Source organism: Pangasianodon hypophthalmus, chromosome 1, assembly GCF_027358585.1.
Source record: "Pangasianodon hypophthalmus isolate fPanHyp1 chromosome 1, fPanHyp1.pri, whole genome shotgun sequence".
NCBI lineage: Eukaryota > Metazoa > Chordata > Actinopteri > Siluriformes > Pangasiidae > Pangasianodon > Pangasianodon hypophthalmus.
Window position 1 is genome coordinate 16,949,778 of NC_069710.1, and position 17,523 is coordinate 16,967,300.

Sequence of the window (17,523 nt, forward strand, 5' to 3'; positions counted from 1 at the left end):
GGCTGAACGTGTTTAGACTGTGTGCTGCAGGAAGTATTTATTCACTAATGCTTCACAACATGACATTTTGCGGGCACAGCGTCAGTTTCAAAGGGTCCTCCGTCGAGAAAAACACCCTTTTGTATTGCCTGTGTATTGACATCATTTCCCCAGGGACAGCCACATGACAGAATGGGAGGAGCTCCACTACTGGCATCAGCTGGACACGACTGAGAACAAAATAAATTCATCACATGTAACAGGTTAAGTGGTGAACTAGAATTAGAGTAATAAGATTACAGCAAGTTTGCTTCATTTCATCATTTGTAAAAGGTATAGACTGCAGCACAGACTACATCACAAGCATACTAGAATCACTGGTGTATAATAAAGAGACAGAAATTACTTATATTGCACATACTCTACAATACAACTCCATACAATTGCACTGTAGAAAGGCAACACTTAATTAGAGAAATGTCAAATAGCCAAGGAACCCTGTATACTGTGTAGGGCCAAAATGTGATGTAGCTTCCTGTGGGCTGTTAGAAAGGTTCTTAAACTGATTATTATTATGATTCAGCCATGTTTCCAAGAAAATTTAACTGAATACAATGCATTTTTTACAGTGATAGTTTGATAAAGCTGGTGAAATTTAGCCTGTCAGTCTCTCTCCCTGTTTCTGAAATAACTGCAATGGTTTAAAAAAAGAATAAACAAATAAATAAAATTATATCTAAAATATGTTTGGCTGTGTTTTGTCAGACATGCTTTAGTTATCCTGTGTATACTCCGGTCCAGATGCAATATAATCCGAATCATTAACCAAATCTCCCTATCTGCTATATAGATTATTTTTTAATTAAGACAACATAAAATTGCAGTACATCTTCAGTAACCACTTGCTCATGGTTAGAGCTGCAATGAAGCCTGTTCTGGATACACTGGGAACAAGGCAGGGATAAACCCTTGATGGATTCCATAGCAGGGTACCAGGTACACATATTCACACACTCATTCACGATTTACATTAAATTTTGGGAGGTAGGAGGAAACTCAAATGATAGGGAGAACACAGACTGAATGGTGTAATGGTGCAAATAGTAATCAAACAGGGGACTCTGGAGCTGTGAGGTGGCAATGCTACCCACAGTGCCATCCTCGCTCTATATAAAGAAAAGAAAGGTTAATAAAATGTGTTCATTCTCCATGAAAAACCCACAAATCATATTTGATGAATGAAATCGTGTTCATTGTGAATACTGGTAACACAAAGCGTCACAATGACACCAAGCGTGGCAATATTGAACCAGGCTACCCACAGACCAGATTACAAATTTAAACCAGCTAAATATCATTATTTCATATACAAGCAGAATAATGGTTAAAACAATGATCTAGCGAGAATGAGCAACGTACGATTAACTTGATTGATTTGTTGATTGTTGCTTTTCCTATGGATTACAGCGTTTTCATATACATGATTCTAGATATTTTGGAACTTATCTTCGCTCATTTGTCCTACCTTTCTGTGTACCTTTAACTCTGTGAAAATCTAGGATCTCTAAGATTAATATTTTAGCACCCCTGCTGTACTTCTTAGTGGCTTATAGGCTGATAAATGATACTGGCAACCAAGCTAACTAGCTAAATACAAAACTTAGCAAAGGTATGCAATTTTGGAAGCCATGCACGAACATCAAAGTCCATGACATGTTTTTACTTGTCTCAAATTTTAATTGTGTACATATTTTATGGTTAAAATCTAAGAAATTCTGTCAAGTTAGCTAATTAGGCAAGCTGGCTGTCAACTACCCCTGAAGATCACAGTGGACTGAGGTTGCCAAGGCAATAAAACAGTTGGATACACAACTTAAGTATGTCACAAAATTTAAAAAAGTTCTCTCTCTCTCTCTCACATGCGCACAAACACACACACACACACACACACACACACACACACACACACTGCTTCATTCAGTGAATCTTTTCCAAAATCAGCTACTGGCTGCTAGCTACTCGTGCACTAAATAATGAACAGGGTTATGTAACACTACCATGGTTTTGACCAGCTTATGCTGAAATGATGGTATGAATATGACCCAAAGCATTTCAGCCCTTCGTACTTGGCAAAGTAAAGTTGGAGAGTGTCACTCAAGTATGCTCAAGCTTCATTGCCCATATAAAGTCTCCATACTACGAGCAAAATCAACCACCATTGAAGAGCAAAGCATCTTCGAAATGGGCTTATGTACTGAAAAACCCTTTGTGCTATTGTTAATAGCTTTACTACTATAACAACACATTCTTGTTTAGCATAAAGAAGATTAATGGACCATGTTCACAGTTCATAAGAAAAGGTTTTGACCACATAAACATGTAAAGAAACACTGGAAGATCCTGCTACTATTTGAAAAAATATTTTTGATGCATGCATACTTTCAGTACTTAAGTGCATATAATATCAGATACTTTAAAACCCTATATATTGCCTAACAAGCTTAAGAACGCAAATCTCAATGGAGAACAAGGACCAAAAGTTGACATAGCTTCCTGTGAGCAATGTTCTAGTTTCTGGCTTTGGGGCCTGAATGCTGTCACAAATAAAATATTTTCACATTGCCCCTGCTGCGCTCCCACGACCTGGGCCCTTGATGTGCTGTATTGTGTATGATCAGTCAGCTGTGGCCAAATCCAGCCCAGCTGGGATAGTTCTGCCGAGCTGCTGCTCTTTCCACTGCCAAAAGCTCCTACCTCCCCCAGAAAACATGCTGCTGTTTCTCCACCAATATTTGGAACTGAGAGAAGGTTAAGTTTGTATTTCCTCCAGATCTGTGCATTGTTGACCAGGGTCATGGACGGTATTACATTCAAGCAGTGACAAGAAGCCATACAGTTTGGCGAGACAGAGAGAGAGATCCACAGAGATGGGCTGTAAGTTAATGTTTAGAGATACAACAGCCAAAAAAGGTTTCAATTATCTTGCAAAAACATTAGTATCACATGAACAACTTCAATCTTTGAATAAATTCGAGTATTACAGGTATATGCAAACCATATTCTTTCGTGAAAGTCCTTTATATGAAGTCAAAATAAACCAGTACTATATTCACCAAAAATGAGTTTTCAGTGCCAAATTCTGATCTACAATAACACGTTTCATGTGAAGCCTCCTGCAGGACTGATAGACTGAGTGATAAGCTGTTCTGTTCTTCACTGACCTCATGTGTTGATATTTCAAGGTCCATACTTTCAGATATGCTTAAGAAGAAGAAGAAGCCTTTAGGTGCAAACTTAAGGTGAAATCGCTAAGCTATTTAAAGTCTATTAAAAGCTATTAAAAGCTATTTTTATTACACTGCAAATAAGAAACACTGTCATATAGCATGTATTTTATATTTCACATACTAAAGCAAAGTTCAAATTTTGCACACTGTGTTATAAGGGAGATAAAGGTTGGCTGCACATACATATTATACAATGTATGTGTATTTTATGTATATATTGTGAAGCACTAACATTGTATGTTATCTATGTGAACCACGAATATCACCTCTTGGCTCACCTTGAGTGTGTCCTTTGACATTATGACATTCTTTTGTCCAATCTATGTATTGGACAGGCGGCCATGTAAACAGAAACCTTAACGAATAGAAAGCTTAGTCTTCTTGTGCTCAGTGTGTGAAAAACACCTAGGGAGCGTGAGGAGTCCTGGGCTAATCTGAGGGTGCTCCCTGCACTGTGAGATAAACTTAAAAGTCATTTATGCTTTCCCTGTTTCTGCAGGCAAAGAAGGAGAGGAGAGGAAGAGATCAGGAAGGATTGTCTTCACAAACACCACAATTTTTAATTCCCAATAGCCCCTGGCAATTACTGTATGAGTTGCATGCAGAGCATCTGATCAACTATGAAGATTGGTGAAACGGATTAGAGGCATCCATTTAGGGTGTATGAGGAAGTGGAAGAAACAATGCATGAATGACAATGTCAGTGAGAGAAGCTCTACTTTGCTGCTTTAAGTGTCCTTCTTTACATTCATCTCACACAAAACAGAACCATGGGTGCACATGGGAGAAAAAGTCAAGTTGTGAGGCTAAAATCACTGGGTAAATACATCAGGTTTGCCTCAATAATTATCTCATTTAATTATCAGATGTGTACTCTGTGATTCACTGGGTGTGAAGTAATCAATTAAGAAGTGAAAATCAGTCAGTGGAGAGGCAAGACGAGGCAAGATGTCTCAACTCTAGGCATTCTGAAAGCACAGAAAATAGCACTTATAAAACACCATACAAGGTGCTAGGTCAGTGACTAACTCATGTTTGTAATGTCATGGTCTAACGGTAAGACACTGCAATCCATTCAGATGTGTCAAAGGAATTTGCTCTTTGAGAGCAGTCACTAAATATTTATCTCCCCTACAATGAGAACTGCCATTGCAAATTGGTGGAATACATATTCACCATTCAGTTAGTTCTGGATTAGGAGAACCAGAAATGCAGGGCCAAAAGGTTAAAAAGAAAGGCGGGAAAAATATAATTAAAAGCTGACAAGGGCATGTAAACAAAACCCATCTGGAGGGCATTCTGTTTGAGCATCACATTTATTACACCATGTGTGAAAAACAGATTGAGCTGACGACAGGGTTCGAGGGTCTGCTATGGCTGTGTGAATATGAGCTGCCTCCAACTGGGCAGCCAGCCCTAATTAGATTATCAGAAAAGGCCACACTGATGGCCATTAAATCCACCATGCACTCTGTGAGCCGTTTCTCAATAGCTTGAAAATGAGTTTGGGTCAAGAGACAAGTAGTGAAAAACATCCGTGCTAGAGAGCTGAGAGCTGAAACCCTGATCATGGCTAGTTCAATTAAAAACTGTACAATGCCAATTAAAATATTTCAGCTCTGGTAGCCAGAAAAATGTTTTGAATGTAAAGAGGTTGTTGATAAATTCTTAGATGTGAATCGACCAAGAATTCCAGGCCAAAGCAGTAAAGGAACAATGTGAAATGGCGAAACTGTGTGTCATCTATTTAAAGACTCAAATTAGTACTTGATAAGATGAGGAATGAGATGTAATATATTAATTATGCAGTAGGGATCTGTTGTGTCCCTGCAACAGAGCTTCATCAAAGCCTACAACAAGGTTTAGAATGAGGAACTAATGACTCTGAATTAAATCTAGAGGTACTTGACACAGTGGAAGAAGTCAAGAAGTTCTTTAGAGACTCCAACTTGAAGTAGTACAGAACACGCAATACTATGTGATGTCAAATCACTTAATATAATAAATTGGTTCAGTTACTATTTGGTTAGTAGAGAACACAGACTCAAAAAATGCAAGTGCAGTCACTGTTCTGGTAAAAAAAAAAAACTTTTAAAATTTCTTAAGAAAGCTCAACAGAAAAAGTAGCAGCCAGACAACAATATGACTGGAACATGAAAACAGAGACCTATAAGATCATATTAGCAAGGTGGATATGAGAAGGTTCCCTTCAGCCAAGTCCTCAAGGGAAAGGCTGCCTTTGCATGCAGTCAATCAGTTATTATGAATCTGTCTCCTCCTAAAGCAATGCCGAAGAATCAGTGAAAAGCCAGAGGGAGACAAACAAGTAGAAATGTTTCTACGCCAGTTTGCCTGTTTTTTTTTTTTTAATAGGTTTCATAAATGACCAGAATAGGCCGTATCTGTGCCTAGAATAATGCTATGATTCAGAGAGCTGTGTGTCACTAAGGATGTCATTAAGAAGTACGTGTTATTCCTGAACACATGATTCATGCATTCATATATTATTAAAATGCAGCAACCAGAAAAGTGCAGATACTTAACATTCTGCAGTTTTCTGTGATTATTTACTTTACTTGTTCAGGCCAAGCATTGGACTACAGACTGCAACATGCTTCAAAAATCTAATGAAGCATCTATTGATGAAAAAGGAAAATGAGATGTAAGTAAATTTATTTGCTCATCTGAGAACTTGATTACTTTAGATGCAATAGGAGCCTGACAGCTCTGCTCTGCACTTTAGCTACAGACGTCGTGATTCCATCTCCCATATGATTGGGATTTAAATGAATCTGTCTCTCCGTCTCTGAGCATCCTCACCTTCTCAAGCCATACTGATTGCACATAAACCTGGGACCAAAATGTAATATTCATCTGACAGTATGAGTCATCATACAGTAGATGACTGCTGTAGTTCATGGAACATCTCATTTGGATCTCTGTAACTGCATTAGAGTGACCTAGCCTAGAGTTGCTCAGTGAACACTGGTCAACACTATTAGCTCAGGGGGCAAGAGATCAATGGGTTTGTGAGTATGTGAATCTGATGAGAAGAGAGGTTGGGTTGGGATTTGGACAGGGCATTATCTGGGTGTGAACACAACAGAAAGCCAAACAAACCTGGCTGATAGTGATAATTATGTGCAATAAAACAACCCTTCTGAGACCAAAGTCACACACAAACACACCCTGGAGGTGATAGAGTGTTTCATCTGACTTATTCTCCTGGTACAATGCTGTTCTGTGTGTTGCTCTTCTATGTGCACGTGTGGGAAAAAGAAATCATTAAGAAACTATTAGGGTTTTGGTTGATTTTTTAAAATAGAACTTTTTTTAAAATATTGCTACTTTTCAGTTGTTATATGTACAGTTTATCTGTTTATCTGATGTTTTGCCCTTAAATCTGATGCCTACAGTTATCAGCATCTGCACAGCTATTAGTCCACACTCATACACACCGACAGACGCCCTCGCATTCTTCTTACACACCCTGCCAGCTCATCAAACACTTATCAATGGACACACATACACACCCGTAAAACCATGACACATGAAGAAGGCCTGAGATACAGGAGCTATTGCTGGCTGTTTATGTCTGCATGTCAGCTCGCAGGCTGGATTGCATTCAGCTTTGGCCAGAACACTTCCTTGGTTTTGTTTCTGGGTAATGTCAGGAGAGGATTTTTGTTTATCTCAGTTTATGCCTTTGTATGTGCTAGTGTGTTTTATTTGTTAAAAGAATGACAGGCCTACACCAAGGTCAGAGATGACACAGCAGTGATATCAACTCGGCTAATAATCGTGCTGGCACTCATTAGCCCCTCGCCCCCCTAACTGTCTGACATAACTTTATGCTCAAAGACACACACATGCTCATACACACACACACACACACATCACAGTACACAAATGTACACAGGCACAAGTATGAGCATACATGCACAAGCAAATAAACCTAATAAGCCACTGAGGTTTAGACTGAACTCAGAGACAGTTTATTCAAACACGAATTATAAACCTTCTGTCTGTGCTAATAAATACATGCTTCCAGTTAGCAAATACACAATTAAGAGGGCATCCAAAAAGTCTCATTATTTAACCACAATGTCTGGAAAAAACATATAGTAGGTTATAGTATGGTACACACATACTTGGTATTTGAATGTAATACAAATACAGGAATATTGATATGTTAGGAAGAGCTGTATTTACTAAGTGTGAGTGACTTTTTAAATTTTTTTTATTTTTCTTTATTTATTTGTTTTACAGAAGGCAGGTTATACAGTGATACCACTATCACTGCATCCTGTGTGGCTTAGATCTTACCTCTGTGACGTCTTCTTATATTTTCTCCTGAAAAATATGAGAAAAGAAACATAAAACACTCCTTATTTCACTTTGCTGCATGAACTGATAATCTGCAATCTGGTCATAGGATTTTACAGCATTTTACTGATCATGCAAGTTGTACTGCTGGTTCCTCACCGAACATCCTAATTAGTCCACACAAAGCCGGCTCCCATAAAACCCTGAATCATCAGTCTTAGTGATAACAGACGGAGATAAGAGTTTTGCTACTTATCAAGTTTGATATGTCTTATTCCTGATGTTTGTGGCTGACAGAGTACCTTCAGTAAAAAACACACAAAGATTTCTAAAAGTACTGCAAAATGGTTCTCTTATAGCATACTACGCCAATTCCAGCAGTTCCAGCCCAAGAGGGCCAAAGTTCTGCCGAGTTTGGTGATTTCCCTGCTCTAACAAACCTATTAAAAACCTTGTCATTAATTGGGGTGGTTGAATCAGATGTCTTTGAGCAAGAGAAATCACTAAACTAGACTCCAGCCCTCCAAGACTGGACCTGGACCACTGAAGTGACGAGTCCCTCTATCCTGCATCTGCTTACATATGGTACACTGAATAACCTACAGTGGCATGCAAAAGTTTAGGCTTCTCTTGTCACAATTTCTGTTACTGTGAATAGCTAAGTGAGTAAAAGATGACCTAATTTCCAAAATGCATAAAGATGCCACATTTCTTTAATATATTTCCATCTTTTAACAGTTTCAAAATAACAAAAAAAGAAAAGGGCCTGAAGCAAAAGTTTTGTGGTCAATACTTAGTAATGCCCCCTTTGGCAAGTATCACAGCTTGTACATGCTTTTTGTAGCCAGCTAAGAGTCTTTCAATTCTTGTTTGGGGGATTTTCACCCATTCTTCTTTGCAAAAGTCTTCTAGTTCTGTGAGATTCTTGGGCCACACTGCTCTTTTGAGGTCTAGCCACAGATTTTTCGATGATGTTTAGGGGACTGTGAGGGCCATGCCAAAACCTTCAGCTTGCGCTTCTTGAGGTAATCCATTGTGGATTTTGGGGTGTGTTTGGGATCATGATCCTGTTGTACAAAGCCATCCTCTTTTCATCTTCAGCTTTTTTTAAAGATGGTGTGATGTTTGCTCCCAGAATTTGCTGGTATTTAATTGAATCCATTTTTCCCTCTACTCGTGAACTGGTCCCCGCGCCACTGGCTGCAAAACAAGCCCAAACATGATCAATCCACTTCCGTGCTTAACAGTTGGAGACGTGTTCGTTTCATAAAATTCTGTGCCCTTTTTTGTCCAAACATTCCTTTGCTCATTGCGGCCAGAAAGTTCTATTTTAACTCCATCAGCCCACAGGACTTGTTTCCAAAATGCATTAGGCATATTTATGGATGCAGGAAAGGTTTTCTTCTGATGACTCTTCCATGAAGGTCATATTTGTGCAGGTGTCGCTGCACAGTAGAACAGAGTCCATTCCAGAGTTTGCTAAACCTTCTTGAAGGTCTTTTGCAGTCAAACAGGGGTTTTGATTTGCTTTTCTAGCACTGCTATGAGCAGTCCTCTTGAAAAGTTTCCTTGGTCTTCCAGACCTCAATTTGACCTCCACTATTCTTGTTAACTTCCATTTATTAATTACATTACGAACTGAAGAAATGGCTACTTGAAAACGCTTTGCTATCTTCTTATAGCCTTCTCCTGCTTTGTGGACATCAATTATTTTAATTTTCAGAGTTCTAGACAGCTGCTTAGAGGAACCCATGGCTGCTGGTTGTTGGGACAAGGTTTGAGGAGTCAGAGTATTTATAAAGCTTTGAAATTTGCATCAACTGGCCTTTCCCACCAATGATTGTGAACAAGCTATAGCTTTAACGAGCTAATTAAGACCTGAGACCTTGGTAAAAGTTATCTGAGAGCTCAAATCTCTTGGGGCACCCAAACTTTTGCATGATTCTACTCTAAAATTGTACAAAACAAAAATAATATACTAATCTTGTTTAAAATGTTGAAAAGAATGTTTTGTGTTTAACTTTATGCCTTTTGGAGATTAGTTCATCTTCTATTCACTTAACTATTCACAGTAACAGAAATTTTGACCAGGCGTCTCCAAACCGTTGCTTGCCAAAGTACGTAGAAGAGAGACTTTTGTCCATTCCTTTACTGCAGCAATAAAACTAGGATATTTTTTTTTTATCATTTTTCATCTCAGCACTTATGAATTGTTCCCTGACAAACAGAGATACAGTGAAACTCCAGCATGTTTAAGACATACTTTTTCATAATGTCAAATACCTTTTCATACAGTCACCTGCTAATTTATATATCTGGCATGAAAGCTATTGAAATTGTGTGCTCATTGTAATACAATGCATTATAATTATTCAATAATATTAAAAGCCCCATATTTTTAAAATATAGTATTCACATTAACACAACGGTATGTATACATATACTGTATTAATAAAGATAACATATTTATGTTTCTTGGAAAATGTAACTAATAATATAGGTGTATTTTTTGACATTTTAAGATATTTAAATTATTTACAGAAAAAACTTGGACAGTACGGAGTAAGTGTCACTGTCACCACTGTAGCTTTGACGTAACCTCTTTGCACAACTGCCAGGAAATATCAGAGAATAATACTGAATTGAAACTTCAAATTAGTCTCTATGTTCATGTCTCAGAATTGTTTTATTTGAACTGTGTAATTGGACAAATTGAGGTGCCAAGGACTTAAAGGAAGAGACAGGCAAGAAAAGGCACACATTTGCAAGACAATTTGCAATTTAACTATAGCCGCAAATATTAATACAGGTTCAGTAAATTTTTTTGGGTTCTTTTTCTTTTAGTTTCTTTATTACTAACAGCATAAGTGGAACTGCACCATGCCTGTTTCGTAGTTAACTACATACTGAATAACCTTTTATTGTTAGGTTTTATGCTAAAGCTGTACTCCAATTAATCTGTGCCTCTGATTATATGATTTTTCTTGGCTATATATAGTGTCGAAATTCTAAAAAATTAGGGTGAACCTAAAATATGAACTCTATGTGATAAAAATTCTCTCATCACATCATCATCACTACAACAGGAGGCCCCCAGTTTTTCAATCTTCAACCATTTAAGCTTCTTATCTCTTTTAATCTCTATCATACAAATGGCAAAAACACAAGACAAAGACAGACAGACAGACAGACACACACACACACCTCGGCCTTTAGATTGATCTTGATATGTATCAATGCTCCTTTTCTCTCTCATTGCTTCAATCATCCGACTGAAGCATTTATGGCAGTCTGGCTTTCCCCGTGACCCTGTGTGTCATCAGCAGACCCAATTCTCCCAGCAGTACCAGGGGAGCCATAAAATACCAACGAGCCCACTAAAAGCATTTAGGAAGGAAATAAAGCCAGCCAGAACATGACTTTGCCTTCCTTAAGCACTCTTATCTGTTGTCCTGTGGCTGGCCTCAACAAATGCAAGGAGAGAAATGTAATTTGGTGCAACATGGATGATGGCTTACATTTTACCCCTCCTTCAGTATTAGCCTGGGTCTATGGCACTGCTGATGGGCTGAGATAGTGAGCGGACAAGCGATAGCTCTCTGGAGAACCTGTATATTCAGACTGTGGTCCTGCAAAATGAATTGTTAGGGCAAGCCTTGCAGTGGTGTGTCTATGGCAAGGGGGTGTTTTAGTCATAACCAGAGATCAATCTGAAGGGGGATGATAGTGGATGCATTTCCCCTATTTAAAAAAGGGAAATAAAATAATATCCCTTGTACCCTCTTTTTTCCTTTCACTCTGGATTCCTTTTAAATTCATGTGATATTAATCGATATCAATATTTTAAGCCCATCCAAATGTAATATTCACACAGTTTTGCTATGCACAAATCAGAATTTCATTTCATGTCAAATCAGTAAAGTTAAGAGCACACACACAAACACACACACGCACACACACCCCTCTGCAGATAATGCAGTTGCATAGAAATCAGGGTTGCCAGATTGGGTTAACTGTTTAGAGTCCAATCACTGTTTAAATCCTTCCCTTGACTATAAACTGTCACACGGTGGCCAGATTAAATCTATACTAAATTGTATCTAACAGAATAAAGTTATTTATTTCCAAATCAATGAAATTAAAAGTTTTCCAAATTGTGAATCACAAACTGGCAAGTAGAAATGCACGCTTTTAATCGCAATGTTTAATGATGCAGCAAGCTTCAGCCGTCAGTTTCTTTTCTTCAATTTCTTCAAAAAGAGGAAAAGCAGGTGTTAGAACCAGCATTAGCAAAAATGTATATTTAATTACTCTATTTTGATAGGTATGCTAACTAGTTAACTAACCCATCATCCACCTTATCATTTTATTTATTTATTTATTTATTTATTTATTTAATTTTTATTTTTTTACAAATAGACCACTGGTCATAAAAGCACCTGGATACAAAAACTGGAATATTACACTGAAACATGGGAATATATTTGAAACAGTCTTGAGGCTGTCACGACACAGAAGCACAAACAGACACACACACATCCATACACACACACACGCACGCGTGTAGCCAGCTCTCTTGTATCAGAACACATACATACATTTGCAAATACAGAAAATCCCAGAGACTGGATTTGCATTGCAAAAATTGAGATTTACACTTTTATCTGTATAAATGAATAGAAACAAAACATGTTCCAAGGTGTATCACTGCCCACACAAATTCATTTCCTCTAATTTCCTTGTTGATATTAGATGAATTTTTATTATGGTTCCTTTTGTAATTTAGGAAAGTGTGCAGGTGTAATTTGGACATCACCTCCTTCTAACTACTTCAGTATAACCGAGAGCAACAGACTATAGGCTTTACATAAAGCTTCCATTAATGCATCCAACCCAGGCAATGTCTTTCTCTACTTTTTGCTTGTTTCTACTACATTACTACATTAGGCTGTAATTCTGTGGAGATCAGCAGATACCTTGTATTGTAATATCTCATTCAAATTACCATGATTAAATTATGGTCAGTGAACTTCTGCCTACACATTTAAGAATAAATATGTCAGTTAAATTCAGGGTAGCCTTGAGTTAACTTTGTTTAGCTCAACTTAGTACTACAGTATACTGAATACTCACATTATCCATGTTTAAATGGAAGCAATATATGAGATTTACTGTAGCTCTCTAAAAGAGGATACATACTTTTGAGAGAGGATGCTTGCCAAAATCAATTCCCAGAACCCTTGAAAATGTTATGAAATAAGCATCTGCTACCATAGTTAAAAGAAAATGAAAATGAAACATAATTACAAGTCATGAGTATGATTGTGCCTGAAGTTAAAAAGCCTTAATTTAAAAAAAAAAAAAAAAAAAAAAAAAAAAAAAAAAAAAAAGCACATACAAAAGCACATACAAGAGCAAACAGGGACATAGATTTGTATAGAAAGAGACATATTTGTATATAAAAAAGTGCAAAAGCTCTACTCACAGTCCTCTCAGTCTCAGCCAGATCTTCTCTATCTGCTCCGGCTGTAGATACTTCAGAGAGTTGTTCTCAAAATCCTCAATCTCCTTGGTGGGTGATTCCATGTCAAAAATGTCAACCAGGCAAAACGACATGAACGTGGATTATCCGGTGTCCAAAACAGAGTCAGCAGCTGAAGTGTTGTTCCAAAGTAGGAGTGTGAGTGGGCTACAGCCCGGAGTCTGTCAGAGTGACAGCTGGAGCCTGTCCCTCATCCTCTCCCTCTCCCTCTCTCTCTCTCTCTCTCTCTCTCTCTCTCTCGGCAGGCTACCCCCTTCACGCTGAGAGAGTGTTTGTCACCAGCTCTGTGGTCAGGTGTGCAGTGAGCGAGTAAGAGCTGTGAAGGGCCATGCTTGCTCTGACGAATACGATGCAGAAAGAGGAAGAGGGGGAGGGGGGTGGAGACGGAGAGGATTAGAGCAATGCTGACGATCTGTGCATCAAAGAGTTACCAGTGCATGCCTGTGCCACAGCCTGCCTTCTGCTAGAGCAGGGACTCAATCAATGCACTCTGAGCACAGAGCACACTGTTTGGGCTGGCAGAGTGAGAGAGAGAGAGAGAGAGAGAGAGAGAGAGAGCTTCCTCTATATATACCAATTCTGAGCAAAGGAATCAAAGTGTGGTCAGCCACTGAGAGAATGAGTGAGTGTTGAAATGAGGAAGAGAAAAAAACACAGCACTCTGACACTCTGTTGAGATGTGTGCCATTGTGTGAATGTGTTTACGTGCATGGATGTACATGTGTGTGACTGAGACTTAAAAACTAGAACACGAATTTGTTTTCCAAGAGCCGATAACATCAACTTCTGCATTATCTTATTAATAATGATAAATAACCTGAGGAGAGGAGATGATTCATTACCTTGATAAAATGATAAAACCTTGACTAAATTAAATTAAATAAAACGCTTCATTAAAATAAGCAGTGCAAAACAAGCATGGCTGAGCTATAATCCTTTCAGCATAACTGAGCAAAAGAAGGCATAATACAATTACAAGAAAATATTCATGAGACATAGGCACATATACTATTAAAAGTGTATGGGCATAAATAGGTAAGCCAGTCGTCTCCAGAAAGTGGCTGAGACAAGAAGGGCACTTCCAAAGAGCTCCATAATCACAGCAAACAGAGTCCCTGACGTTTCAAAGTGATGACTCAAAGATTAGTAGAAGAAATAGAGACCCTCCATTAGTGTTGAGTGTTAGGCCCACTTTGTTATGGTTTTCTTCTGTCAGGAAACCTTACATCTTTATCTTAATAGTAGGAATCAAAACACATTACATTACACCACCTGATCCAGAATCCTCACAGACAATTTTTCCCATGGCAGAGATGAGTAGAAGAGGAGGATGGTACTGTTTTAGTCTACTGGGTCGCCAGGTTCAGGACTGTTTAGCTCTGCAGCACTGCTCACAGCAACCTGTCTGACTCAATGACTCCATACAAGAAGTGGAAGACACTGAGATCATATACGTAAAGAGATGTTCTTTCAGCTGCTCTTCTCGCTCCATTATGGAAATCCAGTTTATTTGATTTGGCACAGCTTTTCGCTGGATGCCCTTCCTGACGCAACCCTCCCACATTATTCAGGATTGGGACCAGCACTGAGAGTGCATTAGCTCGTACAATGCCAGGGACTGGGTTTGGCACCCGATGTGGGACTCAAACCCACGACCCTGAAATTAAGTTTCATGCGCTATCGACTGAGCTAGCCAGGCACCATAAGCTTAAAGGGACACCCCAGCTTTTTTCAACTTAATCTCCATCTACTGGATCTGTAGTGTATGTGCACCTACCAGGAACAAGAATTTCTGACACGCTTTTAAAGATAAAATCTGTTTAATCAACATTCACTGATAATGGAAGCCTAAGGGCAATTGCTGGCGCAGTCAATAAACATTTATCTACAATATAGAATGTAGAATGTTTTCATTAATTCTTAGTAAATTTGCGAAGTTTGTAAATTAAGTTTTATATGTGTATAATTGGTCCTTTTTTTTTTAAATGGAACTTTTTTTTAGAGAGAGTAATCTGGGATTATGTATTACTAGTGCACTAGTGTTTACTCCTGATGGTACATGAATATCACAAACCCTTAGGGAAGGTCTAAGTAACCAGAATTGTTTTTCACTTGTGTTTCTCTAGCATTGATGAGGTGTAACCATTGTACAGATATGGCTATTGATTGAGTTCAACAGCTGTTGTTAGACATTCATTATAAGTGATTTTTGAGTCAAAATTCTCAGCTTTCACCCACAAGCAACTGATGCAGTGGATAGAGGAAAGGATGAAAAATGATGGAGCATTCCTTCAAGCTCTCATGTGAACATCTATGTTGAATTGCCTTGTGCATAGCCCTGTTTGCACTTGTTTGCACACATGCGCTTTATGTAGGCCTGTGTAGGTCTGTGTAGTCTTATTTAGCTCTGTGTAGTCTCATGTAGTTCTGTGTTGTTTTATGTAGCACCATTGTCCTAGAGGAACGTTGTTTTGTTTCACTGTGTACTGTACCAGCTGTATATGATTGAAATGAAAATAAAGCCACTTGACTTAATTTTTCTGTCATATGTACAGGGCAGTGAACACTAATTGGCTAGTCATGAAGAGAGACTACGCTTATTCTGCCTATTAGAGGCAACCTTTCCATTGACCAGAGCCACTATGCCATACTGTCCTTGTCTGAAATGCATATACACTGCTGTACATTTCTTAATATATTGCATAAAAATGTCAGCTATAACTTCTGCCATTAATTGGTAAATTAGGTGAGAAAGGTGAAAGGTTATGTAATGGAACAGGACAACTAATCTACTTGTAGACTGATGCAAGTGGCATCATTTTCTATTTATTGCTTGTGTCTTGATTACTTTTTAGGTGAAGAAGGCAGATCTTGAAGAAGTTTTCTTTCATTATCGTAGGTGCTCTGCTTTTTCTTATTGTTAATTTACTAGATAGTTTGTGGCTAAACTCAGACATGTTGCTTCTATTCATTAGTATAAATAAGCATCAGTATAAATAAGCATTACCTGAGCCTCCAGATGGCTTTGCTGTTCAGCTGGCTTCTGGGTTCCCTGATCCTTCTGCCACCTTTATTGACCTGTTGGCTTCCAAATCCTCTGGGCAGCTTTGCTGATTTGACCTGCCACCGTGCTTGTTAACCTGCTACCCTGCTTCGCTGATCTGTGCCTACTGGCAGCAGACATCATTGAACCTCCACCAGCACTCGTCACCACACCTCCCCAGCTATGCCAACCTCCAGTCTTCCTGTCATCTGTGGACATTCCATATTCCTTTCTGCCCTGTTGCTGCGTGTGTGTTTTGGTTTGGTTCTAGTCCTGTTTCAGTCTCATTTTCTCATTTTTTCCCTGATTGTTTTCACCTGTTTCTTGTTACCACTATATTACTTTCAATATTTAAACCCCTCTCACCTGAGTCTTTTTACCACCAGTCTACTTATATATGTGCTTTTAGGAACTCTTGTAACCAGTAAAAGAGAGAGGAGAGAAAGAGAGAAGGTGATATAGCTGGCGGTGCTTGTGTGACCTTGAACTTGACAAAAAGCCGCGAGTCCAGAATAGACCTGTTTCTGTTGAGTTGTTTTGGGTTTGTTGAGTTTTTGAAAGTGTCCTGAAAAGCACGGACTAAATAAACGCGAGTCCAGAGCTCAGCTAAAATTCTGCCTGTTTCTCAAGTCTTCCTCCACACCCTCACACCCCGGGTTCTACAGTGGTGCCGAAACCCGGGAATTGAGGAAGACTCCGACGCTGCCGTGGAAGCCTCCCCACCCAGCAAGATCATCAAGGCCCTCGCCATCCTCCACCAAACCCAACACCAAGCGCTGCTCGACCTGTACAGTGAGCAGCAGCTGCGCTTTGAAGCCCTTGTGCAGGAGCAGGCCAGGAACCCACTCCACAGGCTGCTGCAGCCCACCACATCTCCAGCAGTGTTCCCTGCTACCATGCCACACATCACACTCACCAAGATGGCCTCCACAGATGATCCGGAGGCCTTCCTGGAGCCCTTCAAGTGTGTGGCAGCTGTGTGAGAATGGCCGAAGGAGGAATGGGCTCTGTAACTCCTCCCCTTGCTAAACGCGAGCCTGGAGCTCAGCTAAAATTCCTCTTCTCCCGAGTCTTCCTCCCCACCCTCACACACCGGGTTCTACACACCCACATTTGCATCCTCCCCCTACGTCTACTCACCACAAATTACATTATTGTTTTTTAAACCATTCATGAGACCAACATGCTGTGATTTACATTAAAATCTCGGTAGATAGTGACAGATCCCCTGAAAGACATGATAATTGCTGATGGGGAAGCATTAGAGATGTTAATGCCATGGGGTTGGGAAAATGTTTTACCTTGACTAATTAGGTATTCTCTTCAGCATACAAGTTCATTTTTCC

At 39.1% G+C, this 17,523-nt stretch overlaps 1 protein-coding gene across 6 annotated transcripts in view; it reads right to left on the reverse strand.

Annotated features, from left to right (window-relative positions):
* The window catches only part of pde1ca (phosphodiesterase 1C, calmodulin-dependent a), a 73,953-nt gene that overhangs the window by 34,629 nt on the left and 21,801 nt on the right, over positions 1-17,523 (reverse strand). The window contains exons 1-2 of one of the 6 annotated variants that reach the window (XM_053234315.1): positions 13,078-13,617; positions 7,593-7,619 (exon numbers count right to left, since the gene is read on the reverse strand). The exons of 4 other annotated variants lie outside the window; for them this stretch is intronic. In XM_053234315.1, the coding sequence (XP_053090290.1) occupies positions 7,593-7,619; positions 13,078-13,208 (158 nt within the window). In that variant the 5' untranslated portion in view covers positions 13,209-13,617. Of the gene's footprint in view, positions 1-7,592; positions 7,620-13,077; positions 13,618-17,523 lie in introns of those variants that run through there. One more of the 6 variants, XM_053234318.1, reaches the window with a different exon arrangement.